Genomic DNA, 15755 nt, shown 5'->3' on the forward strand with positions numbered 1-15755 from the left:
TAGACAGTTTTTTATTATCTCCCCCATTGTGTACACTTTTAAAAAGTGAAATTATGATGTGGATTTTACATGTAAAGTTTTTTTTTTGCTGCGCAAGTGTAAAGATTTTTTTTGCCGGCACTGTATACACACACACACATTGGAAACAGTGGAGTAGCGTTTATGGCAGCGAGGAAAAAAAAGATGACTTAAGGACTTATATTTTCTGGGAAAATGTAGTTTAGTAATAAGTTTATATCAAAGATTAAGAAAGGAATGAAATGTTGGAAGCTCCATTTAGGGGGACGAGGTAAAACGCTGTAATCTGCAATCAGGATCTGTTGCTAGAGCTCAGCAAAGAATATCAGGGGGTTTAGGAAAACTGCTTGTAGATCTCAGTAGCCTCGAGAGGGCTTTCCCTCATAACTAATCCTACTTTCCAAGATCCTTGTGTAATCCTGACACAGCTGCTCAGTAAAAAAAAAAAATGTTCATGCTTCAGAGATGACTCCACTATAGCAGCACAATGGGACTTACGTCTTTATTGCTGAACCCACGCGGCACACAGAATGATGACGTTGGCTACTGGCCAAATTGGAGAAGTGGCGCTGACAGCTTGGGTTAGGACTGACGGAAAAGTCATTTGTTTCACAGCAAAAATAATTCTCCCGCTGAATAAGATCGCCTCATTTGCAATATTTGCAGAGCATTTTTCTGGGTAATTGTACTGACAAAATAAATTCCGGCAAAGCAGCGAGGACGACGAACCGTCCCGGCACCGCTCTTCTCCTCTAATTCACTGCCTGAAAATCCATCTGAGCTGGAAAGATTTATTAAATGTAAAACTTCATGGAGGAGGTGGAAGCAAATTGGAGATGAATCTTCCCACTGGTTAAATTTCCCAGAGGAGATTTAAAGTAGATGCGCAGCAGCCGAGGTAGCTCATAATGCAATTCATTAGGTATTTGTAGGAGTTTCTTAGCGGAGGATATATTATATTTAGTGAACTGGTTCATGGTGTAGAATTTAATGCAAAAAAAATAAAATTGCACTTTTCTGAGCCAGGGGAAAGCAGTGCAGGCGGGCCTGGGTCACATAGTCATTATGTAATTAATTTATCTCTAAAGGGCAAATGATGCTATAAAACGAGATAAATACTTAAAGGGTTTGGACACTTTTGATGTGCAAAAAAAAGATTTTTACATACGGTAGTGGTTACATTTAATTAGTTTTTTTTTGCAATCTTCATTCATTACTTCATTTCAGACCCCATGCTATGCCGTTTACAGCCTGATCCTAGCTTCAGCATCTTGTATTTGGGAGCGCCTCTCTCAGTAAAGTAGGCTGGAGGGCTGCTGTCTTCATTAGCACAACTTCTATATTATTTCCTCTTCATTTGCTTTTCTCCTTATCTAAAGACTGTTTTCTACTTTCTCCCCTGCCCAGATAGTGGTAATCTATGTATAACCCCCTCAACCTCCATGCTGCTATCTCTAACACTGAAAGAAGAAAGCGCAGAGCTGAACCAGAAGCTCTGACTGATTAGTAACATTTACTCACATTACTCACACATTTACAAACACAATGCAGCAGCAGAAAGGTAGCATTTTTTTTAAATTAAGACTATTTAGAAAGTTGAATAAATGGGTTGTCCAGTGACGATAACTTATCACCTATCCACAGGATCAATGTTAATTTATAGACCCATAAGGGTCCACCTCCTGGGTCCCACAATAATCAGCAGAATGTGTCTTGATATTCCTCCAACAGAATGGAGTAACATTGCCACACCTAAACACCTCTCCATCCATTCCTTTTGAGACTTTTTAGCACTGTGCTCAGCTTTTTCCAATAACCCCGTAAAGAATTTATGGAGCTAGGGTCGGCCACGCTCATTGCGGCTCAATAAAAGTGTCCATTTCTGCTTAACACGTCGGACCCCAAAAGATCTATCCAGCAGACAGGTGATGACTTATTTCCAACTATCAATTCCTTGATGTGTGCATTTAGGAAGCAAATGGGAAAGAAAGTGTGCATAAAAGTGTGCAAAGTTTTCAAAGAAGTTGGACACCCCTTTGTTCAAGATAACTTGCCCTTGGCACTTTGTTTTTGACTGTTTCCTATGCTTTCTAATATGGTTAGTTGTCTATTCTTTCACAGCTAAACCATTTCCAAAGGCCTCATCCCCAAGTCACAGTCCATCCAGCAGCTATGTTAAAAGCACTTCATCTTCATCCTCTGGCTTTGATTACACCCATGATGCCGAGGCTGCACACATGGCAGCAACGGCCATCTTGAATCTTTCCACTCGGTGCTGGGAGATGCCGGAGAATCTCAGTACAAAGCAGCAGGACCTGCCATGTAAAGTGAGTACCTGCTTTATCATTTGATTTACCTTTGATGTCATGTAAATTGCTGAAACTCATCAATCTGAAGCTACGATTTACATTATGTCTTTGAAGATTTTGTGCATATCCAGCATTATTTCATAAGGTCCTCAAAACTAGTTTGTGGGGATCTTACACTTTCAAAAGTTCATCTACTGAAATCGTTCTTCCATATTGTTTATTGTCTTCATTAACAACTGTTGTGTGTGAAAACTAACACAATGTCTTCCGCCCCCCCGTCTGTGCTTGCAGTCTATGGACATTGAAGTAGATGAAAATGGCACTTTGGACTTGAGTATGAACAAACATCGGAAAAGGGAGAACACGTTCCCCAGCAGCAGCAGTTGCAGCAGTAGTCCAAGCATGAAGTCTCCAGACCAGTCCCAACGCCAAAATTGCACCAGTGCCACAAGTAGCACTATGACCTCACCCCAGTCCAGCCAGACTTCTCGGCAAGATGATTGGGATGGACCCATTGACTATACCAAGCCAAATCGCCAACGTGAAGAGGAGCCTGAAGAAGTAAGTTGTTGGTGGACAACGAGACAAAAGATTGTCTAAAGATGGCTGTACTCCTCCAATAGCTTTCAGCCAAACACTCATTTCACCGACAAGTATTCCAACCAACTTCTTCATACACACGCATGCACAGTTTGGCTGAGCATTATAATAAGGACAAAGGAGTGAGTCACCGGCACACACCTCTGATGACCAGTTCTCTCTCTCAAAATTAAATGGATTGAGTGTTGAAATCCTTCTTTGTCTTTGACATCATCTGTCAGGGAAAGTCTGGAGGCCTCCATGTACATGGCTGGTCCCCCCAATAATCTGTTTGGACACTTTTAGACTAATGATGCAGAGATAATCTTGCTTGTGGCTTTCTAAAGGTCCTGACAATCTTAAGTGAGTTTTACTGGAAGGGAACAATATTATACAGTTTGTGAATAGTTTAAAAGCAACATTTAATCCTCTCCAACATGACCTGTTGGTGGCTCTTGAGGACTGGAGTTGAGAAGCACTGCTATAGCATGTATCACACCATAGCATGCCTCACTCCATAGCATGTCACGCTCCATATTGTCTATTTCCATAGCGTATCTCTCACCAGAACATGTCTCTATAGCGTGTCTGTCACCATAGTGTATCTATTTCCATACTGTCTTACTCCACGACGTGTCTCTGTCCACATTGTCTCACTCCATACTGTGTCTCTTCATAGTGTCTCTCTCCATAGCGTGTTTCTCTCCATAGCGTGTCTATCTCCATAAATTCCATCCTAGGTGCCATAATATCTTTTAAGCATTAATATGTATTGTTTAAGAATTAAAATGAAAACTAAACTCTACTGTTCTTCAAAGTCTGAACCTGCGGGAGCATCTTTTGCTTCATCAGAAGCAGACGACCAAGAGATGCAGGAGGAGAACTTTGAAGACCGTAAATACCCCGGAGACGTGACGCTCAGCAATTTCAAACTGAAGTTTCTCTCCAAGGACAGCAAGAAAGAGCTGCTGACGTAAGTAAAATGGAATATAACGTGAATTATTAACTTAGGGCAGACACAATAGCTTAGTTTGAGAGCCAGACACATTTTGGCAGGTAGGGAAATCTGTACAGTTTATGAAAGGACCCCGTTATTACATGCATTACTCTTGTTGGTAGGGCAGGTAAGTGGGTGTACAGGCAACACTGGCGTTGCACTCATCCTCTAAGGTGCGCTTATGTAACAGTTGAGTACATTAGTAGATTAGGTGACATCTAGACGCAAACTAGTTCCTGCAGTTCACTGTACAGTTATATACAGTCATTGGGGCTACAGTATGATGTTTTTTGCTTTCTACAATTACCATGGCAAGACGCTTGAGTTCCAGGTTGGAGAGCGGAGCTGAGAAAATATCCCTTCTCCAGCCTCGAACCTCATAGAGGTAAGTCAGTGTCTTTGTTTCACTGAGATGCATAAAGGGTTCCCATTTTGCCCAGATGTACCCCTGCATTAAAGTTTGCCTGTTGCCTATGCACTGTGTTGGCAGTCATTTTGTGTACTGAATCAATATTTCATCCTCACTGCAATCCCATGAATATTATTTCAGTCTACAAAGTCGCTGCTTCCACTCTATGCAGACAGTGGGCACATTTTAAGTCTGGCAGAACATGGCCCTCCCGTTGGACTTACTTGAAACCAATATTTTCTCAGATATTTTGCTGCACAACGGGATATTCGGCCAATTCGTGACGGGGGGTGCGCAAGTCCAAAAGGGGGCGATGGAGGAAAAAAAGCAGGAACCCTCCTGAATGAGTAAGTTCTACATTAAGCCTTCGCTTAGCATACCAAAGAAAGTAGCAATGGTGGGAATGTATCTTCAGACCAAGAGGATCGCTGGTTTTGGAAAGCTAGACGAGTATAATATTGCTCAGATAATTGTGGTCCAATCTCATAGCTGTTCCTAAAGTTGGCAGAAACTTTTGATTTGTTGATACGTTTCCTAGAAATGTATAAATTGCACTACTCCTCGAAAGAGGTTTCTTGTTTGTTAGCACTTTTATAGTTCTGCTAAATTTAGGTGACGGGAGATGGAGATAAAGAAATCTGAAAAATGAATTGGATCAGAAACATGAATATAGAAAAGGAGGGTCGTATCAAAAAAATAACATTTACAGCCCGAGCCCAATGTAGCTCAAAACTTTTTTTTGCATCTTTACGCCAAATTCTCAAGTGAAGGTGAAAAGCCCTAATATTGATCTTATGTTAGGTTATAGGAACACAACGCTTGGGAAAAAAATCACAAGCTTGTACTCTATAGTCTTGATGTAATGATGTAATTAAGCTATCACCTTTATGTTCACTTGGTACAATTTTATTTAAAAAAGGCAATTTCGGCCGTTGCACTTCGCAATTCACATGTTCCCAGGTTTCTTTGTGGATTATTGCTGTTTCCGCCTCCAGCTTCTTTTTTTCAAGAGAATAAAGCTCATAAAAGTCTAGGACTTTACTATATTTATCCTGTAGGCATGTCATAGTTTTTGGCCTGTGTGCTCTCTCCTGAGCTGCAGCAGAAAGTAGAGGAACTGTTCCTAGGGACAGCCTGCTTATGGAATAGGTAGTGTGAGTTCTTATTCCTTGAACACCACCTGCCTTGCCCTCCCCCCATAAGTAGACTACAGACATCCTTATGTGTTTGTCGGTCTTGTCTTGCCCTCACGGGCCAGGTACCAGCATCCCTTGTCTTCTACTCTAGTGTTGTGTACGTCTTTTATCCTGTAATTTCAGTGTCACAGTTTGGTGTGCTTGGAGAAGAGCCTGCAATGATCGAGTGGCTCTAAGTATGTAGCTCACTTTTGCAGTGATTGTGTCTGCATCTTGATTGCTAGAAAAAAAAACCCTTTGTGGGAAATTTTGGGCAAAAGAAACAAAGTGGAAGAGTATGGTTTAAGGGAAAAACAATGAATGGCAATTGACAATCAATGGTCCTTGTCGGCTATGTGACCTAGATAGATGCGTAGGAAGGTTTCAGTTACGACCAAGGAAATGATGAGATATTCCAGGCTGCTCGTATTACCCTTCTCATCTTCTGTCTTGATCTTGTACCCCTGCCCTCTAGAAAGCAGGGAAGACACAGAAGATATGAGACTAACAACCATATCTTGCAATCTCGCACTTACATAAATAATATGGAGGTCTCGGGATCTTATTTTTTTGCCATTTGGAAAGGTATAATACATGTCCAGAATGCACACTGAAATTAGAATTTTTTTGTGTGGATCCGAATTCCTATAAAATAAAAGGATCCCTTCTAGTGATGAGCGCAAGTGCTCGTTACTCAAGTTTCCCTAGGGTGCTCGGGTATGCACCGAGTATCGCGGGTGCTCCAGTGACATGTTCAAGTCTCCACGCCCGCATGTTTTGTGGCTAACAGCTGTGAAACATGTGGTGCGGACTCGAATATGTCACTCCAGCGCCTGCAATACTCGGTGCATACCGAGGCACCTTAGGGAAACTCGGGTAACGAGCATTGCGCTCATCACTAACCACTACCAATGGAGTTGATGAGACATGTGCATTGCCAATTAAATAGACAAATACACGGCACAGAACATTACATTTGTTTGCTGCGCTTTCTAGTAACATGACATTTTCTCTACACGCAGCTGCCCTACACCGGGATGTGATGGAAGTGGACACATTACTGGAAATTATGCCTCTCACCGCAGGTTAGACTTCTCTTGACTGCTCCTTTTTGCTTTGGCTTGCAGGCTGTTTAGTACTATCCCGCACACCTCTTTTTTTTTTATTTTGGCTTATCCAGTTATCTATCTGTTCTCTTTCAGTCTTTCTGGTTGCCCTCTTGCTGACAAGAGTCTCAGAAACCTCATGGCTGCACACTCTGCTGATCTCAAGTATGTTTGCGCTGAGCTAAACTGCTACTCCTGGCTTTTCTTCTCTCCCTTCTGCTTGTCAAAATCTGCTGAGGCTGATCAAAAGCTGTAGTGGGTCATTAGAACCAGGGTGGGAAAAAAAATGTAACGAGAAGACGTTACATATTGATCAATACTAGTGTCTGTCATTTGAGCTCTAAGCAGATTTTGCTTCTTCAGGGCTAATTGCTGCACCCCTCGCCCACCCTGCTTTCCTTATTTGCTAGAGAATGGATGTCAAGTGTATATTAAGCCATGCGTAAATTAATGCGAGCTAGTTCAGAGCATGTCACGTCTTACTGCCCCCGCTGGCTGCTTTTAGCACTGCACGCCTGACAATTGCATTAGAGAAGAGCTGTCGCAGAGATTCTTGTTCCTTGATCTTCTCATCATCCTTCATGTTATCATTTCATATCAAAGCAGAACTGCACATCAGGAAATATTCCTGTGCATTAATGACTGACTCTGCACCTTCAATGTGTTCATTATCGTCCTGATATACAGCCCAATTGTTGAATAAGGCATCATCAAATTAATAGATCCTGTTCTCCTGTACGCAGAGAACAGCTCCCAAAAACGATGAGAATGTGACAGGTTTCACCTTAAAACAGATACCCGGGTTCCCTGCCAGGCTTTGACACAGACATGTGACCACTGCAGCCAATCACTTGAGGCAGCAGACAACACATGTCCATGTTGAAATGTCATGAGTGAAGGCCAGGATACAGGAGACCCTTTTAAAGGGGTAATTCAGGACTTTTTTTTAAATTTTCCTATGGGGGTAAGCACTTATGGGCAGGTAGTTATTAACTACCTGTGTGTGCTGCCCTGTGACAATCTCTCCCGGCTCAGAGCGATCACAGACCGCTCCTGCCGGCGATTCTCCTGCTTCCTGTGAAGCCACGTCAACAGAGCAGTTCCTCCTCTTCTGCTCTGTCGACGAGGCATCACTGCCGACGTCATGTTGATTGACAGCCGGCTCAGCCTAACGCAGAGGGGAGCCGGCTGTCAGTCAAAATGACGTCGGCAGTGACGCCCCATCGATAGAGCAGAGCAGAAGAGAAGGAACTGCTCTGTTGACGTGACGTCACAGGAAGCAGGAGAATTGATTCCATGAGCGGTCTGTGACCGCTCTGAGCCAGGAGAGATCAACACAGGGCAGAGCAGACAGGTAGTTAGCAAATACCTGCTCATAAGTGCTTAGTCTCAAAACAAAAATAAAGTCCGGATAACCCGTTTAACTATTGTACAATTTTACATTCTGCAGGTTTTTGGTTTGCTTTGTGTTTCAATTTATCACCACTATCAAAATCCATGCTTGCTCAGAAGAAACATTTCTGGTTACTTCCTGTACACAGCTTAGGCTATGTGCCCACGATCAGGAAATAGCAGCGTATTGGACGCAGCGTATTTTCACTGCATCCAAAACGCTGTGTTCTAATGACTCAGGTAAATCCGCATTTGTTCAGTGACCCATGCGTATTTACTGCATCTACTGAATGGCTATGGGTGAGAGTACACAATGTCTCCGCTGCTGATAATTAACATGCTGCGGCTTGTAAATCCGCACCACGGGTGAGTTTACGCAGTGTCAAATAGAAGCACAGTGGGCATGGGGTTTTTATAAATCCCATCCACTGTACTTGTAATGTAGAATGCAGCGTTTTGGACGCAGCGCAGGTGAGCTGCATCCAAAACGCTGCTCTTCCTGACCGTGGGCACGTTGCCTAATGCATCTCACAGCTGAGGGTTTGTTACAAGTGTATATAGGCTAGAAAATACTCTTAAGGCTATGTTCACACAGTGTTTTTTGAGGCATTCAAAAACAACAAGTTTTCTTTAGGAAATGTTCTTATTTTCACAAGTTTTTAACTTCTGTTCTAAAGTGTTTTGGGAGTTTTTTCATAAAGCATTTTTTCGCAGTCTTTTGAAATGCATGTGACTAGTTTGGAGCGCATTGGAGCAGTTTTACAAGTGACATGCACTTTTTCTTTCGATCTGGTGTTTCAAAACCTGTTAAAAAAAAAGAAAAAACCAAGAAGGAAACCTCTTCATGTGAACAGCAAGGTGGATTTCTCATAGTTATGAATAGGAAAAAAAATTCTAGCATTCTTGAGGACTTTTTGGTGAGTTTTTGACTCTGTGTATGTTCGAACAAATGCAAGTAACCTATTTTACTTAATGGGTGCTGTAATGGTCCAGAAAATCTGCAACATCAAAAACTCACCAATACCTCATTGTGGGAACGTAGCATTAGGATATGTGTACACAATGTCTTTTTTAGGCTGGTCCACACCAAAACCCGCTTTAAAAAATGTTAAAAAGCATGACCATAAGCAACTCTATGTAAAAACAACTTGACGTTCATACTTTTTGAGTCTCTTGTAACTCCTTCAGGCCTGAAAGTCATGAAGTGATTAAAAGAAGTGATCCGGCCATTCTTCAGGTGGCTTCAAGCCGCTCGCTGAGTTATACATAAAAGTAAAAAATACAACAACAGAAAAAACGCCATCAGCAAAATGATATCAAGGCGCCAAAAGCACCGCTAGCATTTTCCTAAAGTGTCTTCTGCTTGAAAAACTTATTTTGGAGCAGATACTCTCCAAAAAACTCCTCCAAAGACTTTTGTGTGAATATAGCCTTTAAGATATGTTCAATGTGAGTTACTTTTAAAGGAATTTGCAAGAAGATCTGCGCCAAAGTCTAGATCTAGCAGCAAACTATCAGTGCAGGACACTTTTTTGTGCTACCAATGTCTTTAGCTCACAGATGGTTGTCTAGCTGGATACAATAGTGACAGAGCCTCAGCTGTGCGACTTGTATTGTTCTGTTTGCACTTAGAAAGTTGCAGAACATTTCATCATACGATTAAACGCTTAGGCCGGGGTCACACTTGCGAGTGCAATCCGAGAAACTGTCGCGAGTCTCTCTCATCAAGTCCTGGCACTGCCGCCGGCACTCGGGACCGGAGCGTGTGGCTGCATGTATTTCTATGCAGCTGAACCCGCTTTACGAGCCGCCGGCGGCAGTGCCAGGAATTGATGCGAGTTTCTCGCATTGCACTCGCAAGTGTGACACCGGCCTTACGGGAAAATTCTGGTAAGGGTGTATGCACACAATGCCTTTTAGATGCTGATGTTGATGTTTTGTGAACAGAAAATTCCAGCAGTGGCGTCGCCTTTTACAGTTGCTTTGCCACCTTGAATAATGGTCAGGTCACTTTGCATCTTTGGATGAGTGAAGCAGTTAAAAGGAGCACAGACAACTGAACATCTGCACAGCAAGTCTTTTTTACAATGCAGTGCACATGTCCAATGTTTCCTTAGCACTTTTTCAAGGGGTTACGGACTGTATCCACCTGAAAAAGACATTTTATTGCATATACCCTAAATGAAAGGAATCTGATACAAGATCTATAAAAATTATTTAAAGATATGATGCTTAATTCATTACATGTGCCTAACAATTATTTCTTAATTGAATTAAAACCTTCTTTTCACTCATCTGTTTGAACGCTCATCCGGGACAGAAGTAATACTGCGCATCTCTATGATGTCTTCTCCAATTTTCATGTCTTCTCTCTTCTCCTGTACAGGTGCCCTACCCCAGGATGTGATGGCTCCGGACACATTACAGGGAATTATGCGTCTCATCGGAGGTAAGAGCCTATGGGAATTAATTATTAGGTTTTTTTATAGCTTGTATTGTGTTTCTAGGGCCTATCCTGAGTTAAGCCACAAAGTCACATAGGGCAACATCTTTCCGTGAGTTGCATCACGGTCTTTGAATATGAAATGTGCTGTAAAATGCTGCTAAAAAGGATGAAAGGGAATCCATTCAGTACTTATTGGGTATTTCTAGGCAGGAAAAATTAGCATAGAAGCTAAAAAATATTACGGTAAGTACTGTGAGCGTGAGCAGGGGATAATGATGAGAGTTGCATTCAGGTGATCACAATGACAGCAGGCAGCAGCTGATGGGACTATTACTCCTATGAGCCTACACCTGCTGCCACTAATAACAGTGAGAGCAGGAGTGGCTGATGGGAGTATTCATCTGCTGACGCCTGCCCTATAAATAAATAATTTTTTTTAAAAATCCGGCGTGGGTTCCCCTCTATTTTCTATAACCAACCTCACAAAACTGACTTCTGGGGGCTGCAACTCTCAGCTGTCAGCTTCAGCAAGGCTGGTTATCAAGAATAGAGGGGTCCCCACAATATTTTTTTAGTTCTTTAAATAAATAATTGAAAAAAACGGTGTGGGGTCCATCCCATTTTTGACAACCAGCCTTGCTAAAATGGACAGCTGGGAGCTGGTATTCTCAGGCTGGTAAGGGGCCATTGTTATAGGCCCCCCAGCCTAAAATACCTGCCCGCACCTGCCCAGAAAAGGCACATCTATTAGATGTGCCAATTCTGGTACTTTTCCCAGCTATTCCCACTTGCCCTGTAGCGGTGGCATGTTGGGTTCATATTTGTGGGGTTGATGTCACCTTTGTATTGTCAGGTGACCTCAAGCCCACGGATTAGTTTTGTAGAAGCGTCTACAAGACACTTATGCATTACTAATCCTGTAGTTACATGATAAATAAAGACACAGCCAGAATAAAATCTTTTATTATAAATAAAACAAAAGTTTTCCACTTTTATTTACAAATAATAAGCACAGTTATACTCACCTAATGCCTAATTCCACCAAAGCCCTCGTCTTCTGTAATAAAACTAAAATAAAAAAACAACAATATCCCTCACCTATACATCGTTCTCTCCCACGCCGTAATCCATGCCTGCAGGATAATTAGTTTTCAACCTGGACGGTGCCAAGCCTTGACCTTTATCCTTTTACCCTTTTACAAGGATGTGGACTTACACAGGGACCCTTAAGGTACCGTCACACATAACGATATCGTTAATGATATCGTTGCTTTTTGTGACGTAGCAACGATATCGTTAACGAAATCGTTATGTGTGACAGCGACCAACGATCAGGCCCCTGCTGGGAGATCGTTGGTCACTGGGGAAAGTCCAGCACTTTATTTTGTCGCTGGATCTCCCGCTGACATCGCTGAATCGGCGTGTGTGACGCTGATTCAGCGATGTCTTCACTGGTAACCAGGGTGAACATCGGGTTACTAAGTGCAGGGCCGCGCTTAGTAACCCGATGTTTACCCTGGTTACCGTTGTAAATGTAAAAAAACAAACACTACATACTTACATTCCCGGTGTCTGGTCATGTCCCTCGCCTTCAGCTTCCCGCACTGACTGAGCACCGGCCGTAAAGTACAGCGGTGACGTCACCGCTGTGCTTTGCTTTACGGCTGGTCGGCGCTCACCAGTCAGTGCGGGAAGCTGACAGCGAGGGACCTGACCAGACACCGGGAATGTAAGTATGTAGTGTTTGTTTTTTTACATTTACAACGGTACCCAGGGTAAACATCGGGTTACTAAGCGCGGCCCTGCGCTTAGTAACCCGATGTTTACCCTGGTTACCCGGGGACTTCGGGATCGTTGGTCGCTGGAGAGCTGTCTGTGTGACAGCTCTCCAGCGACGCTGCAGCGATCGACATAGTTGTCGGTATCGCTGCAGCGTCGCTTAGTGTGATGGTACCTTTAGTTGAATCCTATGAGTAGCTGCTGGCCGGTAGAGAGGGCTGGCAGGAATGGTCAGGTCGCCAGGTCAGAACCAGGGGGTACAGATAGGGAACAAAATTGTCAGTCAGATGAATAATCAGTTAACAGGCTGAAATTAGAAACAGAAGAAACCCGAATAGTACCAAAGCAGATTAAAGCAATGTGGTCCAGATAAAGGAATACTTATCGATGACAGTCAGAGACTGACTTCTATAGTTTAAATAGGTAGGAACCCTATCAGAGAGCTAATTATATCAGATAACTAGCATCCTGCAAGAAGATAAGTAAACTGGATAGGGACAATCAGTCCCAGTAATCCTAACAATAGCAGTCACACGCTACCATTGCCCAGCAGCATTTAGGCTGCCGTCACACTAGCAGTATTTGGTCCGTATTTTGCATCAGTATTTGTAAGCCAAAACCAGGAGTGGAACAAATAGAGGAAAAGTATAATAGAAACATATGCACCACTTCTGTATTTATCACCCACTCCTGGTTTTGGCTTACAAATACTATGTAAAATACTGTGCGACGGCAGCCTTAGTGTATGCCATCTAGCGTCCAAGGCAGAGGTAGAAGTAGCATGTTCTGACACCGATGTGACAATAGTTAAATAATTGTATTGATGACAAAACTGATTCCATAGCTTCCCATGGGGTCATTATTATGTCCAAAGGCAAAATATCTAAGGATGAATATCTGATCTGGTTGGATAAAGAAACTTTGCTGTAGACACCAGACAGGTGCGAAAATTGCACAAAGTTGCCATCTGAAATAACACTGTGAAATAATCCTGGGAAAAATTATATATATGAATGCACCCCTACTGGTGCTACTGAATGGTTTAAAGGGAACCTGTCACCCCGAAAATCGCGGGTGAGGTAATCCCACCGGCATCAGGGGCTTATCTGCAGCATTCTGTAATGCTGTAGATAAGCCCCCGATGTTACCTGAAAAAGGAGAAAAAGACGTTAGATTATACTCACCCAGGGGCGGTCCCGCTGCTGGTCAGGTCGGATGGGCGTCTCCGGTCCGCTCCGGCGCCTCCTATCTTCTTTCCAAGACGTCCTCTTCTGATCTTCAGCCACGGCTCTGGCGCAGGCGTACTTTGCTCTGCCCTGTTGAGGGCAGACAAAGTACTGCAGTGCGCAGGCGCCGGGCCTCTGACCTTTCCGGCGCCTGCGCACTGCAGTACTATCCTCTGCCCTCAAGAGGGCAGAGCAAAGTACGCCTGCGCCGGAGCCGTGGCTGAAAATCAGAAGAGGACGTCATGGAAAGAAGATGGGAGGCGCCGCAGCGGACCGGAGACGCCCATCCGACCGGACCAGCAGCGGGACCGCCCCTGGGTGAGTATAATCTAACGTCTTTTTCTCCTTTTTCAGGTAACATCGGGGACTTATCTACAGCATTGCAGAATGCTGCAGATAAGCCCCTGATGCCGGTGGGATTACCTCACCCACGATTTTCGGGGTGACAGGTTCCCTTTAAAATCTGTGTGTCTGTGACCTAAAATATGCAACAAACTTAGAGGACCTTTCACCAGTTTGAGCATGTTAAACTGGCCATACCATGGACTAGTGCAGGGGTGGGAAACCTCAGGCCATTTACAGCTCGCTATGACCTTTTATCTGGCTCCCAGGCAGATTCCAAGTAACTGCAGTGCTTGTGCCATCAGCTGTATTTTGATGTCCGCCCGCCCTGTAGTCTCCTTTTGCTCTGTGAGCACGTGCACACAACGTTCACTAGTGAAAGCTGAGTTACGTTCAATGAAAGATTATGTCCTGACACCAGTGCCAGTGTCAGGACATATTTTATGGCTGGACTTAGCGCACGATTTGTACGGCCCCGGAAGAATGGTATAAATATCCAAATGGCACTTAGAAGGAAAAAGGTTCCCACCCCTTGATTAGTGGCTGCAGAGCTGAATAAAATATAGCTTTTATTTATTTTTTTATTTCACCTCTCTGTTGTGAAGATATTAGCTTGCAGAGTTTAAGTTATAATTTATGTTATAGTTCAACTGAGTGTTTCCAGAGCAATGTCTCTGGGGGTGTGCACTTCTTCCATTGTTTGAGGTTGACCAATCATAAGTAGGCAGTGTCATGCAGGGGAAAAAAGAACACGCCATCCTCTCCACACTGATCTCTGCTGCCAACAGCGCTAAGTTATGTATCATTAGAGACACATCCAGATCTAATCTCACAGTGCTGTCAGCTTTCAACTTCCCCCCACACTGACTGCCGTGAGATAAGATCTGGAAGTATTTGTAATGATACATAATTCAGCTCTGCTGTATCTCTACGCAGTAGTTGCTTACATCAGCGAGGAGAGCCCATGCTCTTTTTTTCTCCTGAAAGAATGTGGCTGCATATGACTGATCAACCAAATGCAGGGGAGAGAATCCATGTCCCCAGAGACAAATCTCTGGTAACACCCAGTTGGATGCAAAAATCTTTACAAGGGAGAGGAGAAATTAAAAAAATAAAAACTACATTTTTCTCAGCTCTGCAAATCACTATTCCATGACATGGCCAGTTTAGTATGCTCAAATGGGTGAAAGGTACTCTGTAATCGAGAAAGTTTTTTTTAATATTTTTTATAAACATAATGATCATCATTTTGAAGCTTATCTCCATACTCTCCTGTTTAGGTTGCACATTTGTCATGTAGTATCACATTTTCCCTGTAACGTCTTCATGAATTGATGTTCCTAGAAATAGCATATTTCTCAGCGTAATTGTTTTCCGTAGAGCCATGTGTATAATTGCCTCAGGAGACGTGGCAGTGCCTCAATCTCTGGGTTTGTTTGCTATCACGCTATAATATAGCTTTGCAGAGGCCAATCAGGTGAACAGTCTGGGAATAGGTTGTACTGTGTATTAGAGCTGAGCATATGGCAGTAATTACATCCTCTTCTATGAATTTATAGCTTGTCAGGCTGTCCTCGTGCCAAGAAAAGCGGAATGAAAGTTACACCCACTAAGGATGACAAGGACGACCCAGAGCTAATGAAGTGAGTAGAAGCCAAGCACGTGATGAGAATCTGAAAAAAACAAACCATGTACAATGATTGTAACTGGAAAGTGCGTGTAATTGGTTTATTCGCACGTTATCGTGAGGCCCCAGAGTCTGAGCTTGCATCTTGCACATCACAAAGTATACTAATATGACAGTATAAAACACAATGTAGCAAACCAAAACGGTGCCTACTTACAGAACACCACCAGCAGTGCTCTTGTACCAGTACTGCCCCATACCGGTTACCCTAGCTTTTGACTTCCATAGGGCTAGTATACATTGTTGCACTTTTTTTTCTTCTTAGAAAAGAGTAACTGATTATACTCTTT

General features: G+C 43.1%; 1 protein-coding gene across 2 annotated transcripts in view; it reads left to right on the forward strand.

Annotated features, from left to right (window-relative positions):
• Positions 1-15755, forward strand: part of MYT1 (myelin transcription factor 1) — a 95596-nt gene that overhangs the window by 59801 nt on the left and 20040 nt on the right. Inside the window, exons 12-19 of one of the 2 annotated variants that reach the window (XM_069751107.1) lie at positions 2140-2345; positions 2619-2888; positions 3725-3879; positions 4558-4659; positions 6510-6572; positions 6690-6758; positions 10372-10434; positions 15338-15421. In XM_069751107.1, coding sequence (XP_069607208.1) covers positions 2140-2345; positions 2619-2888; positions 3725-3879; positions 4558-4659; positions 6510-6572; positions 6690-6758; positions 10372-10434; positions 15338-15421 — 1012 coding nt within the window. The remainder of the gene's footprint in view (positions 1-2139; positions 2346-2618; positions 2889-3724; positions 3880-4557; positions 4660-6509; positions 6573-6689; positions 6759-10371; positions 10435-15337; positions 15422-15755) is intronic. The other variant, XM_069751108.1, reaches the window with a different exon arrangement.

This window comes from Ranitomeya imitator, chromosome 2, assembly GCF_032444005.1.
Source record: "Ranitomeya imitator isolate aRanImi1 chromosome 2, aRanImi1.pri, whole genome shotgun sequence".
NCBI lineage: Eukaryota > Metazoa > Chordata > Amphibia > Anura > Dendrobatidae > Ranitomeya > Ranitomeya imitator.